General features: G+C 40.1%; 1 protein-coding gene across 2 annotated transcripts in view; it reads left to right on the top strand.

The window, feature by feature from the left end:
* RANBP17 (RAN binding protein 17) overlaps nucleotides 1–13,662 on the top strand; it is a 302,368-nt gene that overhangs the window by 222,267 nt on the left and 66,439 nt on the right. For both annotated transcript variants that reach the window (XM_029942874.1, XM_029942873.1), the window contains exon 19: nucleotides 8,430–8,533. In XM_029942874.1, the coding sequence (XP_029798734.1) occupies nucleotides 8,430–8,533 (104 nt within the window). The remainder of the gene's footprint in view (nucleotides 1–8,429; nucleotides 8,534–13,662) is intronic.

Raw genomic sequence — 13,662 nt, 5'->3', positions numbered from 1 at the left:
TATTACCCAAGCCGGTAAATGGAGAACCTCCAGGGAGCTGTTCAGTATAAAATACTTGAATAAATAAAACCTCCTATTTTGTTTAATTTGAATAGAGGTGAATTCAGTTGACAAATATTGGCGAAGGGAAGTGTGGAGAAGAACTACAACAAGGCTCTTGGTTCTGTGGAGAACCAAATAGTATTGACTGAAAATTAAATTTTTACCAACCACGAACTTGGAATTACCCAGTGTCACTGAAATTGTTTTTCCTTGGAGCCACTAACAGTAGCTTTTCCTTGGCCGTTTTGTGATTGCACCTTGTCGTGAACTACCCAGATGAGAAGCACGTTGATAGGATCCAAATGCTTTCCTCAGATACTCAAACTCTTAGGAACAGTCATATTTTGCAGTGATTGAGGAGGCTAATATTAAATATTGTTTGTAGACATTAAGAGAAATTCTCCCTTGAGGGAGGAGCGTGCCGTACTATTCGCCTACCTTTGTGACTCAGTAGATGATACGTAATTGGCACCCGAAGCTATCTCTAGCTTAAATTCGAGAAATTTTAAATAAAAAGTAAATGGCTTGAATAAAAAGGGAAGAGTATTCTAGAACTAGCTACTAATAATGAAAGTAAAAATACATGGGGGAAGGACACTCTCCTTGTCTTTGTTAATAACTAACATTTGTTCACAAATTTATAGTCTGCAGGCCACTCTCACATACATTATCCTATTTGATCCTCACAACAGCCCACATGAAATAGGTATCATTGCACAGTTTATCTGTTAGAAAGGGGGAGGTTCAAAGAGATTAAATGACTTGCCCAAGGTCAGTCACAGCCATATAACTTCTAGCCCTGTGACCACACATTCTCATTCAATTCGCTATTACTTCACCTTTCATATTCTCAATCAATTATGAAAGGTAACTTTTTCCCTTTCATTTTTATTTGAACTGTTTGGACTGAGTGATTGATTTGAGGCTTGAGGGCAGTGAGAAGGGAGAAGGGATTACTTTCCAAGCTCCAGTCAAATAAATAGATAAATTCACGTTTATTATTTGCCCTATATAGGAATATTACAGTTCTCGGGTCAGTGAAAGTCAAATGTAGTTTTTAAAATTTGTCCTCCTGTCTAATAATTGGCCAAAGCATGTTTATTCTCATGGATAAAAGAACACAGAGGTAGAAGTCCCAGAAGGGTTTAGCAAGTAAGCAGCTTGATCAGAAATAACTAATGTTCGGATAGATAGGAAGAATACATCAATATATCACCTGTGTCCAGGACTTGGCAGAGACTATCTGGAAAATAGACATGGCGGGGGAGGGGGAACCAGGCAATAAGGGGTAAAGAAGCAGCTGGAAATACTTAGAATCTATAATGAGATAATTAAGACTAATTAGCCGGCCCTGTAGGCAGAAAGCAGCCCATTAAGTCCAGATCCAGTTTTAATAACTTACCTGGTTTTGAGGGTAGAGAGTCCAGAGCCCCCCAGGGAATGAGATGCTTCAGGGATGCAACTTTTAGGGTGGGTTTCCTAGGAAAGGAGTACAGGGGTCTGCAGTGGGCAGTGTGTTTGTCTTCTGAGCACTAAAAGAAACATTCTGGTTCCCTAGGGAGAGGAATTAAAGGGAGCCTCAATTTTTTCATCTGTGAAATGGAGGTATCTATCTTAAAGAATTATAGTGTGCTTTAAATAAGATGAAGATGCATGGAAAGGCCTGGAACAATTCCTATCACAAAGCAAGTACTCCATACATATTAATTAAATGCAAATATTCATTGAATGTACAATTAGGGGCCCTGACCGACCCTGAAACCTCAAGATGAGGTCAGTTCACTACCTCTAATGCAGCTGCCGGCTCTGCCTGCAGCACTAGGCTATTACCTTCCTATACAAGCAAGAGCTGATGACACTTCCTGACAGGTACTGTAGCAGCCCGCCCTACCTGAAGCCACAGTCCCATCAGAGACTGGGACAGCTCCTAGGCTGGGGGGAGATGGTGGGGTGGGGGGGTGGGGGAGTTAGAGCTAGCTAAGCACATTTCTCAAGATGTACTCTACTAGAACCCGAGAGGCACTGTCCTGACGTGCTAAGCCCTGGGGCACAGCAGTGCGGGCCCAGGCCTGCAGAAGCCACTGACTCTTTTGATGTGACCTGTTGGTACTTGGTTTCAAATATCTTATTTTTTTCACCCAGCTGCCCCTGTATCTCCTTGTTTGTCTCCCCTCTTAATTCTCCGTAGTTTGGAACAGAGCTTCATAACATTAGATCGGACCTTTACTAGCTATGTTAGTTTCCTATTACTCCTGTAACAAATTACTGCACATTTAATGGCGTAACTATTACAGATTTATTATTTTACAACTCTGGAGGTCAGAAGTCCACAGTGGGTCTCAGTGGGCTAGCATCAAGGTGTCAGCAGGCAGTGGGCTTTTCTGGGGCTCTGCAGAAGAATCTGTTCCCTCACCTATTGCAGCTTGGAAGCCACCTGCTTTCCTTGGCTCATGACCCCCTTTCCCCAACAACATCAGGTCAAGTCCTTCTCATGCTGCATCTCTGATTTTCCTTGTCTGCTTTTCTCGAACACTCTCAAGGACCTTTGTGATTCCCTTGGACTCCTCTAGAAAACCCAGAATGATCTTCTATTTTTAAGGCAATTGATGAGCAACCTTTGTTTATAACCGAACATATTCACAGAGTCCAAGGATTAGGACATGGGCATCTTTGGAGACAATTATTCAACTTAACCATATTAAACTACCACTAATACCAAAGTATTTCACACAATAGTTATGATATGATAAATCCTTAGTAACTGTTGACTACCATCATTTATTATTTCCATAATTATTTGTACTGTTTCCTTCTCCTTGGCTATTCCTCCAAGTCCCCAGTAATGCAGCTGCTTTTTGCATTTGAATTTGAGGAAATCAGAAGATTCACTGTTCTGCATACATTTAAAGTGGGGGAAATTTTGTTGGTGATGTTTCTTTGTTGTTTTGGATTTTTTTAAGATCCACCTACCATAAAATTCAGCCAGTTAAAGTGTACAGTTCAGTAGCATTTAGTATATTCAGAATATTTGCAGGGTTGTACAACCATCACCATTATCTATTCCAGAATATTTTAATCACCCCAAAAAGAAGTCCTATATCTTAAAATAGTCATCACTTACCACCCCAGGGCCCAGCCCCTGGTAAGACTAATCTACTCTCTGCCTCTATGGATTTGCCCATTCTAAAAATTTAATGTAAATGGAATCATGTAATATGTAGCCCTCTCCATGTAATACGTGGCTCCTCATGGAGCATAAAGTTTTCAAGGCTCATTCATAGTTTAGCACATTTCCGTACTCCATTCCTTTTTCTGGCTGACTAATATTCCATTGTATGGCTAGACCACAGTTTGTTTATCCACGTATCAGTTGATGAACAGTTAGTTGGGTTTTCACCTTTTGGTTCTTACAATACTGGTAGTATGAACATTTGTGTATAAGTTTTTGTGTGAACATATGCTTTGAGTTCGCTCGAGTGTATACCCAGGAGTAAAATTGCAGAGTCAAATGGCAATTCTGTGTTTAACTTTTGTAGTAACCACAGTGGCTGCATCATATTAATTGGCTGCACCATTTTACATTCCCACCAAGCAAGGTCTTAAATTATATAAAATAACAAATGAAGTGTCTTATAAATAAAATATCTGAGAGCCAACATACTAAAAAAGGTTACTATTTGTATTTTAATGTGATGACTTCTCTGAAGGAAAAAAAAATTGAAACTCATAAAAAATGCATAACTTTCTGAGGAATCAGATCCTCAGAAACCTAGTAGAGGGGATTCGCTTTGGGTTTTACCAAAAAGCTGAACAACTTATCATTTTTATCTATGCATGACTAAGAACTTAGACAGTGTTCTCTTAATATTTACTTTTTCTGATGCCTGTGAAAATATTCATCTGTAAATTGGCACTTCATCTTCAAATCATACTGATTTCTGGGCCTCAGAAACAAGATGAGCAACTTTAATTATTATTCATAAAACCATCACCTGTACATTTGGCATGCTAAATATATGACCGCATACTTGCACATGGAGTTGTGTAAGAGTGAACTCATGTTTTTTCCTTTCATGTCAGAAGCAGTAACTGATACCTCTAAGGGTAACACGAATGAGGAAAAGAATCGCTAATAAGTGTTGTGTGGAGTTATTTGCATGATGTAAAAATGGCCAGTTTTCCAGCTCAGATGAAACAGTATACCACCTTGCAGTAAGAGAGCCACAGTGCTAACTGAAATAAATATTTCCGTGGAAATCATGCACCAGTGTGTTAGAGTTGCCTACCTTAAACTCAAATGGTTGGCATTAGAGGAATTCCTTAATTCCGTTCTCCCCACCGGAGCCACGCTGACAGTTCTTCACCCTCATCTAACTTCAGGCAGCTCTAAACTCAAGATTTTGTGCCCCTGACTTCACCGCCCTCCTCTGGTACTTCCACCCCATTAGAGACAGGAGGAAAAACGTGAGATTGGAGGAAGTAAAGCTGACCTAACTGTGGCATTTACCAGCCCAAGGATGCTGGGCAAACCACTGAACTCCTTTGAGCCTCTCTGTTCACTTGTAAAATGAAGGAAATCATCATACAACTCCATAGGATTGTTGGGACCATGGAAGACTTGCAGCAGTGCTTCGAATATAAGTACAGCTCCATAGATGTTAAGTAAATCAAATGTTAAACTCATTGCCTTCACATAATAAGCACTCAGGAAATAACTATTGTTATTCAGTCACAATACAACTATTTCTTGAATGCCAGACACTATTCTAGGCGCTTGGATATAGTCATGATCAAAATAGAGGAAGTTCCTTTACCAAGGAGCTTATGTTGTTGTAGGAAGACCATGAATACATATGTGAATATACAGCCCAATCACAGGAAGTAGGTTATGGAAGTGGAAAGTGGGTGGGGGTCTGGGACAAGGATTGCGGTAATGTTTTAAGCAGAGTGGTCAGGGAGGGCCTCTCTGAGGATATGACGTTTAACTAGAATTGCTGTTCACATCACTGTCTTCAGTATTTGCTCTTTGACTTCTCCCTGCACATTTTAGTGGCTTGTCCTCTATGCTCTTGATTTCCCAATAGCCTCAAACTTTGAGGAAAGAGAGGAAGCCAGGAAGGTTCCTGATCTGTGGCTCTGTGTATTAAGTGAAGGGCTCAATGGTAAAGTTCTGAATTTGTCTTTGTTCTGATTAAGTATCTATACTTTGGAAACGCTTTACTCCCACAGGAAGGGTATTGGGGGACAACCTGGTGATCACACTTTATCTGAATACTGCAGTTGCCTAAGTCCATATAAAACTCAGAACAGCAAAAATATTGATGGCTGTCATTTATGCAAAATCAGAGTGCTAACAAGTAGCAGAGCCGGGATTTGAGCTTAGAACCTTCAAAGCATCCACTCTTTCCTGTGCCCTTCTGAGCCTGCAGTGATCACTATCACTGTTCTCATTAGTAATTTCACATTTAGAAAATACTTCATCTTAGAAGAGTCATATTACATAGTTCAAATATAATGTGTATTTAAATATACATAACTGTACATTACAATATACATAAATAATACGTTATTAAATATGTATATTTACATATACTATATATTTAAGTTCATCTTTATTGAGCAACTACTTTTCATTCAAATGCGGCATTTCCCTCACATATGCCAGGCAGTGTTCTAGGTGCTGATAAGCGCTACCCCTATTTATTGAACGTCTTCTATTTTTTCTGTGTTAGAACTAATATTCACAAAGATAGGTATTTTAGCCATATTTGTAGATGAGAAACCTGAGACTCAGAGTGATTCGTGAATATCCAAAGTTCAACAGTAAGTGGTGGAGGCAGATACTGGGTCTGTTTATTGTTGAGCCTTAATGCCTACCTTGTTCTCCACCGAGAAATGCAATGACGCACGGTCTCAGCTCTCCAGAAGCAAAGTCAAAAGATGCTATCCGTGTAGGCTGGCAGATCTAATAATTTATATGCAGACGTTATAATTTTATTTCATTTCGTCCCCACAGTAGCCCTCATCAAATGGTATAGTGGTAGAATGATGTTAGGCAGTAGTAGTAGAGTTACTAGCTAGATGCCACATTACCTGGAGTCAGAGGCGGACTCATCACTGCTACCTGTTATCAGGAGTCAGACAGAATGCTCTGGGAACCCAGCGGGTGATGTGGGAATGCTTGGGGTGGGGCCCGAGAGAGTACTTACTTGGAGGTGAGCTTTGCTCCGATTGGGAAAGCTTCTGTTTGACCTGGGCTCTGAAAAGTAAGACCTCCTGGAAAGGTCTCTAATGTTATCACCAGTTACCAGAGAATGGAGCTAAGGGGAGTAGCTTGGTCACATAGCCAGTTGACAGTGCAGGGATTATCCTTGGGCCTGCCTTACCCTTCACGTAGAAACGGGACCCTCGTTTAGAACAGCATAGCAGGAAAGACTCACTGGCCTGTCAGTATCTCTTGGTGAACAAAGCTAAGTCTGAGTCTTTCAGACTCTGGAAACAAAGTGCATAAGTTAATGGGGAAAAGAAGTAACAAAAGATCAGGGTCAGCCAGATCAGCCACTCCTTACAAGTCAAAAGATCCTGGTTGTACCATGGGCCTTCTGTGTTATGTGGCCTTGGACCTCAGTTTCCTTATCTGAAGAATGATGTATATAGGCCAGTGTTTCTTAAATATTTTCATGCATCTGAATCACCTGGAGGGCTTCTTAAAATAAATTGCTAGACCCCCACACCCCAGAGTCTCTGATTCAGTAGATCTGGGATGGAACCCAGGAATTTACAACTAATAAATTCCCAAGTCATGCTGATGCTGCTATGCCAGGGACCAAACTTGAGAACACTGATCTCCAAGCTCTCGTCTTCTGTCTGTCCTCTATTTAAAAAGTGATAGCCTCAAAATCAGGAGGTCTGGACCGTAGAGTTCCACCCCCGGCTAGGTATACTTCCTTGAGCAAGTCACTTAACCTTCTCTGCCTGTGTCTCCACCAGTAAAGTGGGAGACTCACAATTCCCATTGGCATAGGAGGAAGGAGAGAATCAATTCTCTCATTTAAAAGAAACCCATTATGAAAAGAATACTATATAACTTGTCAGTTGTGTAGCCAAGATATGGAAGCAACCTAAGTGTCCACTGATACCCAGATGGTAAGAAAGATGTGGTGTACGTGCACGCGCACACACACACACACACACACACACACACACACACACTGAAATATTATATACCCACAAAAGAGGATGAGATCTTGCCATTTGCGACAACACAGATGCACCTAGAAGGTGTTAAGCTAAGTGAAATAAGACTGAGAAAGACAAATACCATATGATTTTATTCATAGGTAGAATGTAAAAAAAAATAAATGAACTAGCAAAAAGCAGAATCAGACTATAAATACAGAGAACAAACTAATGGTTACGAGAGGGAAGGGAGGTGAGGGGATGGCAAAACAGTGAAGGGGAGAGGGAGATACAGGCTCCCAGTTATGGAATGAGTAAGTCATGGGAATAAAAGGCCCAGCATGGGGGATACAGTCCATGAGACTGTAGTAGCCTTGTGTGGTGACAGTGCAGCTACACTTGTGGTGAGCATCGCATAACTAGAGGTTGAATCGCTATGTTGCATACGTGAAACTAATGTAACATTGTGTGTCAACTAAAATATAAATGTTTCCAATAAAAAATGGTCATTTGCGCGGATCCTTGTTTGAAGTAGACATTCTGCTTTGGTAGAATCCTTGTGGAAACTGGGTCTACCTGTCAAGTGAGAGAAACAACAGAAAATATCTCATTTCCAGAAAGAAAAGGAAGCTTAGTGCAAGAGGAAGTGTACCCACGGAGAATGTACCTAAAATCCAAATGACCCATAAGGGGCCCCATCTTATTTGGCAGATAAAAGTTTCCCTGCTATCTATTTAACAAATTAAAAAAAAAAAAAAGAACATAAATAAAAGGGAATAATAACTTAGAGCTATCTGGGCACCTGAGTCTGTGAGCCCTTTAGGGCCTTGGCACCTAAAGAGAAGGGGAAAAAAAAGTCTTTGTCTCTGAGGCTTTGAAAGTGCCTTTCCTTGAGGCATTGGGGAAGCTCTGGGGGCACTGAGAACCGAAGGCTGAGATGCCTGGGGCATGAGTCTGTTTGATATAATAAAGAGCCAGGGAAAAAAAATGGCTGGTAAGTAATTTTGCTATTTCATTTGGTGCAAAAGAGAAGGCAAAACACCAGAATATTCAATGAGCCAAACAAAGTACAAATGTGGCGTGAGTGTGAACGCGGGCTGCCCCCTTCCCGGGGAGCGTTTCTAAGCCTGAATGAAGCCCTCTCTGCTGAGGCTAATGTACAATAGCATGCATTTTAAACCATGGTGACCCTTTTGTTTTTCTGATAGGCGAAGATGAAGACGAATTTGAGAATTTCATGCTGCCTCTTACGGTCTCTTTTGAAACAGTATTACAACTATTCAACAACAACTTTAAACAAGAAGATGTACAGGTGGGTTTGTTCCTAAACATGAGGAGAGTGGATTTGGCTCATTCTAGGGTATCCAGACCCACAGAAAGGTTCTGCGTATTTGTCTGTGCTCTGTGCCTCCCTGGTCTTGCTTTCTCAATCACATGTGTCTCTGACTCGTACTTTTCATACAAGTCCTCTTTTACTTTCCTCCACAAACTGACTTGGAGGCCAGTGAGTGATTTTGGGCACTTGAAGATTAGATGATTTCTCTCTTGTGGCGGTTAGTGTCTTTAAAAGAAGGCTTCTCGTGGGCACACCACTTTCAACACCCCTATTCCCACACCTACCCTGCCTGTATATGTCAACATATTTATACGGAGGAATGCGCAAACGTGCACATGCTAAAACACTACATCTCTAAATATGTTTTTAAACAAGAATTTATATAAATCAAGACTTTATTAAATGGCTAGGCATATATGTATAAATAGGAGCTGGTCTTGAAGTATTGCGTTCTTAAACTGAGCAAAGTGATTAGGATAACTGATAGCTAAATAAGGTTTTTATGCGCCTGTGGGAGCCGTATTAGGATTGATTTGACAAGTCCGTTCAGCTGTGGCAGCAGTCACACTATCCAAGACAACATTATGTTTTATTAGTAAAATCCTTAAGTGTAGCAAGCGGTTTGTGACAGAACAGCCCCAGATTTTAATGTGGGGGGTTGGGAACACAAGATCTGCAAAATAGGAACAGCATAATCTAAAACCATAACGCATCTGGGCTATATTAAACAGATTGACACTGATGATTATTTTTAAAAGCCTAATAAATGTGCCCCGGAGAAGGTAGGCACCTCTGTTAGTGATGCTTGAGTCATATTTTCTTGTTATTTGGAATAAGTTGAAAGCATTTACCATCATTTTACATGGCTTCTCTTCTCTCTAGCAAAAACAAACAAACAAAAAAACAAAAAACTTAGCACTGAGAAGCCAGATAGTATAACAAAAACCTTTGATAGTTATTTTAGTGTAATTCTTCAACCAAAAAAATAATTAGCCAAATGCTATACCTTTTAATTTGAAATAGAGTTTTTGAGGTGAATGTTTATCAACATGCACTAGTCACAGAATTTTAAAGCCAAAAAAGATCCTAGCAATTTTCTTTGTGTTCGTAGTCTTGCTAAAATTCTTCACCAGCCTTTCTATTGAGGTTAGCTATGTTTTTGAGATGCCTTCCAAGTATTTTTAAGAACCAGCAACATCTTTGCAGCTTTGAGGTGGCTCCGGGTGCCCTTTATATCAGAGAGAAGCAGTGAGGGTGAAAAACACCATCTTTCTAAAAATTACATTTGTCTCATTTGAAGATTTCATTATACTCCAAGCCCATTTTGATGCAATCCCATCTAGTTTGATAGAAACCATCTTCCTAGAGTCATTTTTAATGGAGTTCCAGTGATATATCCCTAAACCAGCAAGTTCTTAACGACCCTGGAAAGTGACTGCTTGATTACACTTTAACGGTATTTGCAAATAAAATCACAAGTAATTAAGGGGAAATCTCCAGGCTTTTGAGCAAGTTTGATGCATGATAACTGCCTGATTCAGCTTCATCTAGAGTAATGCTGTGTAGGCAACAGCTACTGAGATCAATAGCAACGTAATGATAGTGGCAGAATTAAGTGAGTAACCTGAGAACTGTGCCTCAGAATGCATGCAGCTGCCACGGACCAGGGCCACACAGTGCACTCCGTGCTTCCGTCCTAAATGTTCATCAAAAGACGCCCTGCAGGAAAATGGAGTTAGATGCTCTTTATTGCTGATCGTGTCTCTTGCCACATTTATCAGGGAAATTGGATTAGCAGTTGGCAGCTGCAGGTAGACAAGATTCTGCAGTGATTAAATATGCAGCTTGGCTGCATTTGTTGTGACAGACCTTTAGTAAATTCTACTGTAAGCACCATCTGTCTAATTTGTGTAGAGAAAACTTGGTGCTTTAAGCTACCGATAAAGAACTAAATCTGTTGCTTTATCATAAACAAAACTTTTGCACTAAATGCTTTTAACTGTAATTTATTAGGTTAAGGCTATTTTTCTATCACGATGAATAAATAATACATGCAAAAGTGCTTTCAGGTACTTCATTTTGCAAGTGCTCGAGATAAAAACAGTTCTGTTTTGTTCTTCAATAAAGTATTTAGTATTCCAATCCACAGGAGGTGATGCTGTTAAAATATCTCTATGAAAATGCCGCGGGACTGCCAAATTCATTTAATTTGCAACCCTTACCAGTATTTTCTAACTCCCTATTTATAGATATTTTTCAAATGCAGATTTCAGGATAAGCAGTGAGGACCTGTGTTGCCAAATTGAAATATGGTTGCGAGGGGAGAAATGCTGCAAAACTCTTAAATTTATAGCTTTGTTTTCTTACTTAGTCCTAATAAAATTGAAGAGAACACTGAATTTTTGTCTTGGATTTTTCTCTTCAAAGCAAAGGGAAGAAGAAAGAAAATGCTGTGACAAATCCTGGCTCCAAAGCATTAGTTCGAAATATATGTCTCCCTACATATAATTGTATCCACAGTAAAATATAGTCCAGTACTCCCTTGACTCATGCATCATTTTTGATTTGGTCATGACGTCATTGATTTTAAGGAAAATGAATGAAAACTTCTCGGAGGAAGAGGAGCAGTTAAATAGGAACCTGCTATCTTTAGTCCCTTCGTAAAAACTCCACAATGTTAAATTATTTAAAATCCTTGATTTTCAGCATGCGCACATTAAAAGTTTTCGCACTAAGTGCCAAATGTTGCAAACAGCACTTTAACAGAATGATTTTGCTTTGATCCCTGTAGCAGTTCCTGAATAATTTATCACAGGTTATTGCCTTAATTCTGGAGAGGGATAGAGCAATAAAGGCAGATGAAAACACTCCAGTTGAAACACCTTGGGGCCTGCTCATTCCTCTGACACGGCTCTTTTGTTGGAACTATTTAGAGGTTATTAAGATGTGTCTCCAGAATTAAGAGTATGCTGTAAGGATGAAGACAGCCATCTTAATTCTAAAGACAAAGCACAATGACCCTTCACCTTCTTTTTCTTTGTTGTTATTATATGGTAGAATTATGAGGATAATATTATAGCTGCCCCCAGTAGTGCCACTACAGTAAAGGGTCTGTCAGACTTTCCATTAGAAACCCTGTTTTGGGGGTCAGGGTGGAAGGAGCCGCATTTCAGCTGTTTCCCAGCCCATTCGTCTCACGCTTGGTACACAGGCGACTATCCGCCATGCGGTCCGCTGAAGCGCGCAGCGGCTTCTCCTGGAGCAGTCCGAGGGGAATCTTTAGGATGGCACACCCCAGGCCTCCCCAGCTCCCCAAAAGAGCCTCACTGAAACTACAGGGAGCCTCTCACTCCTCAGATCAATCAAGTGTTGACCAACGGCACCTGTCCTGTTGGACAAAGGCAACTTTTGAAATAAACCCCTTTGTACTCTTTTAAATGAGATGGTGAATTGTGGCTCCTCCTTCACTAAATTTCAGTCAGAACGCCTCTTGCTCTCTGAGATGGCTCAGCAGCCTGGTTGAACTTCTGAGGAAGGGTTGTCCTACCACCAGAGCTGGCTGTGTTTTGGCTACCAAGAAAGTACTCCTTTAGTGTTGTTTGAGTGTCTGTATAGATTATTTCAGTACTCTTGCTGCCTTAAGAGAAAAGAGTTTGTTTGAGCCGAACATCTGTTTCTTACTCACATTAACACTGTATTTTCCTGTCGAGTTGCATCTACAGGAAACCTACATTTAGTTATGTTGTCATGCGCTTCCTCTGCTCTGTAGTAACATTTTCTAAAATTAAACACTGATCTAATTTCATAGATTCAGGTTACTTAGAGCACTTTTATTAACTTGGCATCTTTTAAGGAAGAAAAAGTTGTGATAAAATAAATGTCAACCTTTTTGTGATATGAAGATAGTCTAAGATATTTTAAGAGCCCTTTGCACTAAGCACGAACAAAGTAAAACTCATGGTTCCTATCGACTAATTTGGAGCTGGATGGTGGGTGCCTTATGTATATGTGGAAACATTATTATTTGAAGAGTAGCCCGTAACCTCTAAGTATACATAGTAAAAATAGACTAAAAGCCCACTGTCATAGAAAGATCCGGAGCTAAATACTCACAATAGAATTGTTCAAAGAAGCCGCCTCAGAAGACGTATTTCCTCCTGGAGGCTGCGAGAACTGTGGAAAGCTGCAAAAGAGAGGAACAGTTTCCAGGTGGTGAAAAAAGGGTACATAAAAGGGAAAAAGGCTTTTTTCGAAAAATAGCAAGTCACATGAGAGAACTATAGGGTGTGAATGGATTCTAGAATAAAAGGGCTAGTGAGATTACAAGAGGAAAAGGAATGACTCATTTAAAGAAGCAGAAACAAATACGGGGTTTACCAATTCAGAAATTCAGATTACCATCATTCTAGAAGCCATTAGTTCAAAGCTAAATATTTTATAAACAACTTCCAGTTATATGGAGACACCTTTTGGGGACAGGGGTCGAGGGACGATCAGAAATTACAGATACTTCTGACAGATAAGCTGTTCTTTGATACTTTGAGATGTTAGTTAGCCATTAAGATGAGGCTTAGGATTCACTTCCAAGTGCTTGATGATAATTTAAATGCCTTCTTATTACAAGGTTTTCGTTTATTACCAAAGTGTGAGGAAAAAGAAAGTCTGGTAAAAAGAAAAGTTCAGAGCCCGTTTCCTGGCAGAATATTTCTACTGAAACAGTATCTTCAGAAATCACAGTTGCATATCTCAATTATCCCACCCCCTTGTTTTGCAATTATGTTTATTTGTGCTCTTTGTTCTGACATTCTAGCATCTGTTCATGGGTTTTCTTTTTCTCTTCCCAAGCATCATCCTAAGGACAGCTTAATTAAGAGTCCAGAGTACAAGTCAGACCTGTTTTATTTAAGAGCCAAGGTGGTTTTTTTTTTCTGTCTCTGAAACTAAATATTTATGGAACCTACAGTACAGGTCAGGCTCCTGTTAGGCACTTTTTTAATATAAGTTTACTTAATTGATTCCTCAGAATGCCCCTGTGAGAGAGGCAAGATGAGCCCCTTTCATAGATGAGAGCGCGGAGACTGGAAAAGCCTTGCGCGGAGTTTACC

This window comes from Suricata suricatta, chromosome 6 (genome assembly GCF_006229205.1).
Source record: "Suricata suricatta isolate VVHF042 chromosome 6, meerkat_22Aug2017_6uvM2_HiC, whole genome shotgun sequence".
Lineage (NCBI taxonomy): Eukaryota > Metazoa > Chordata > Mammalia > Carnivora > Herpestidae > Suricata > Suricata suricatta.
This window is presented reverse-complemented; position numbering and strand designations above follow the sequence as displayed.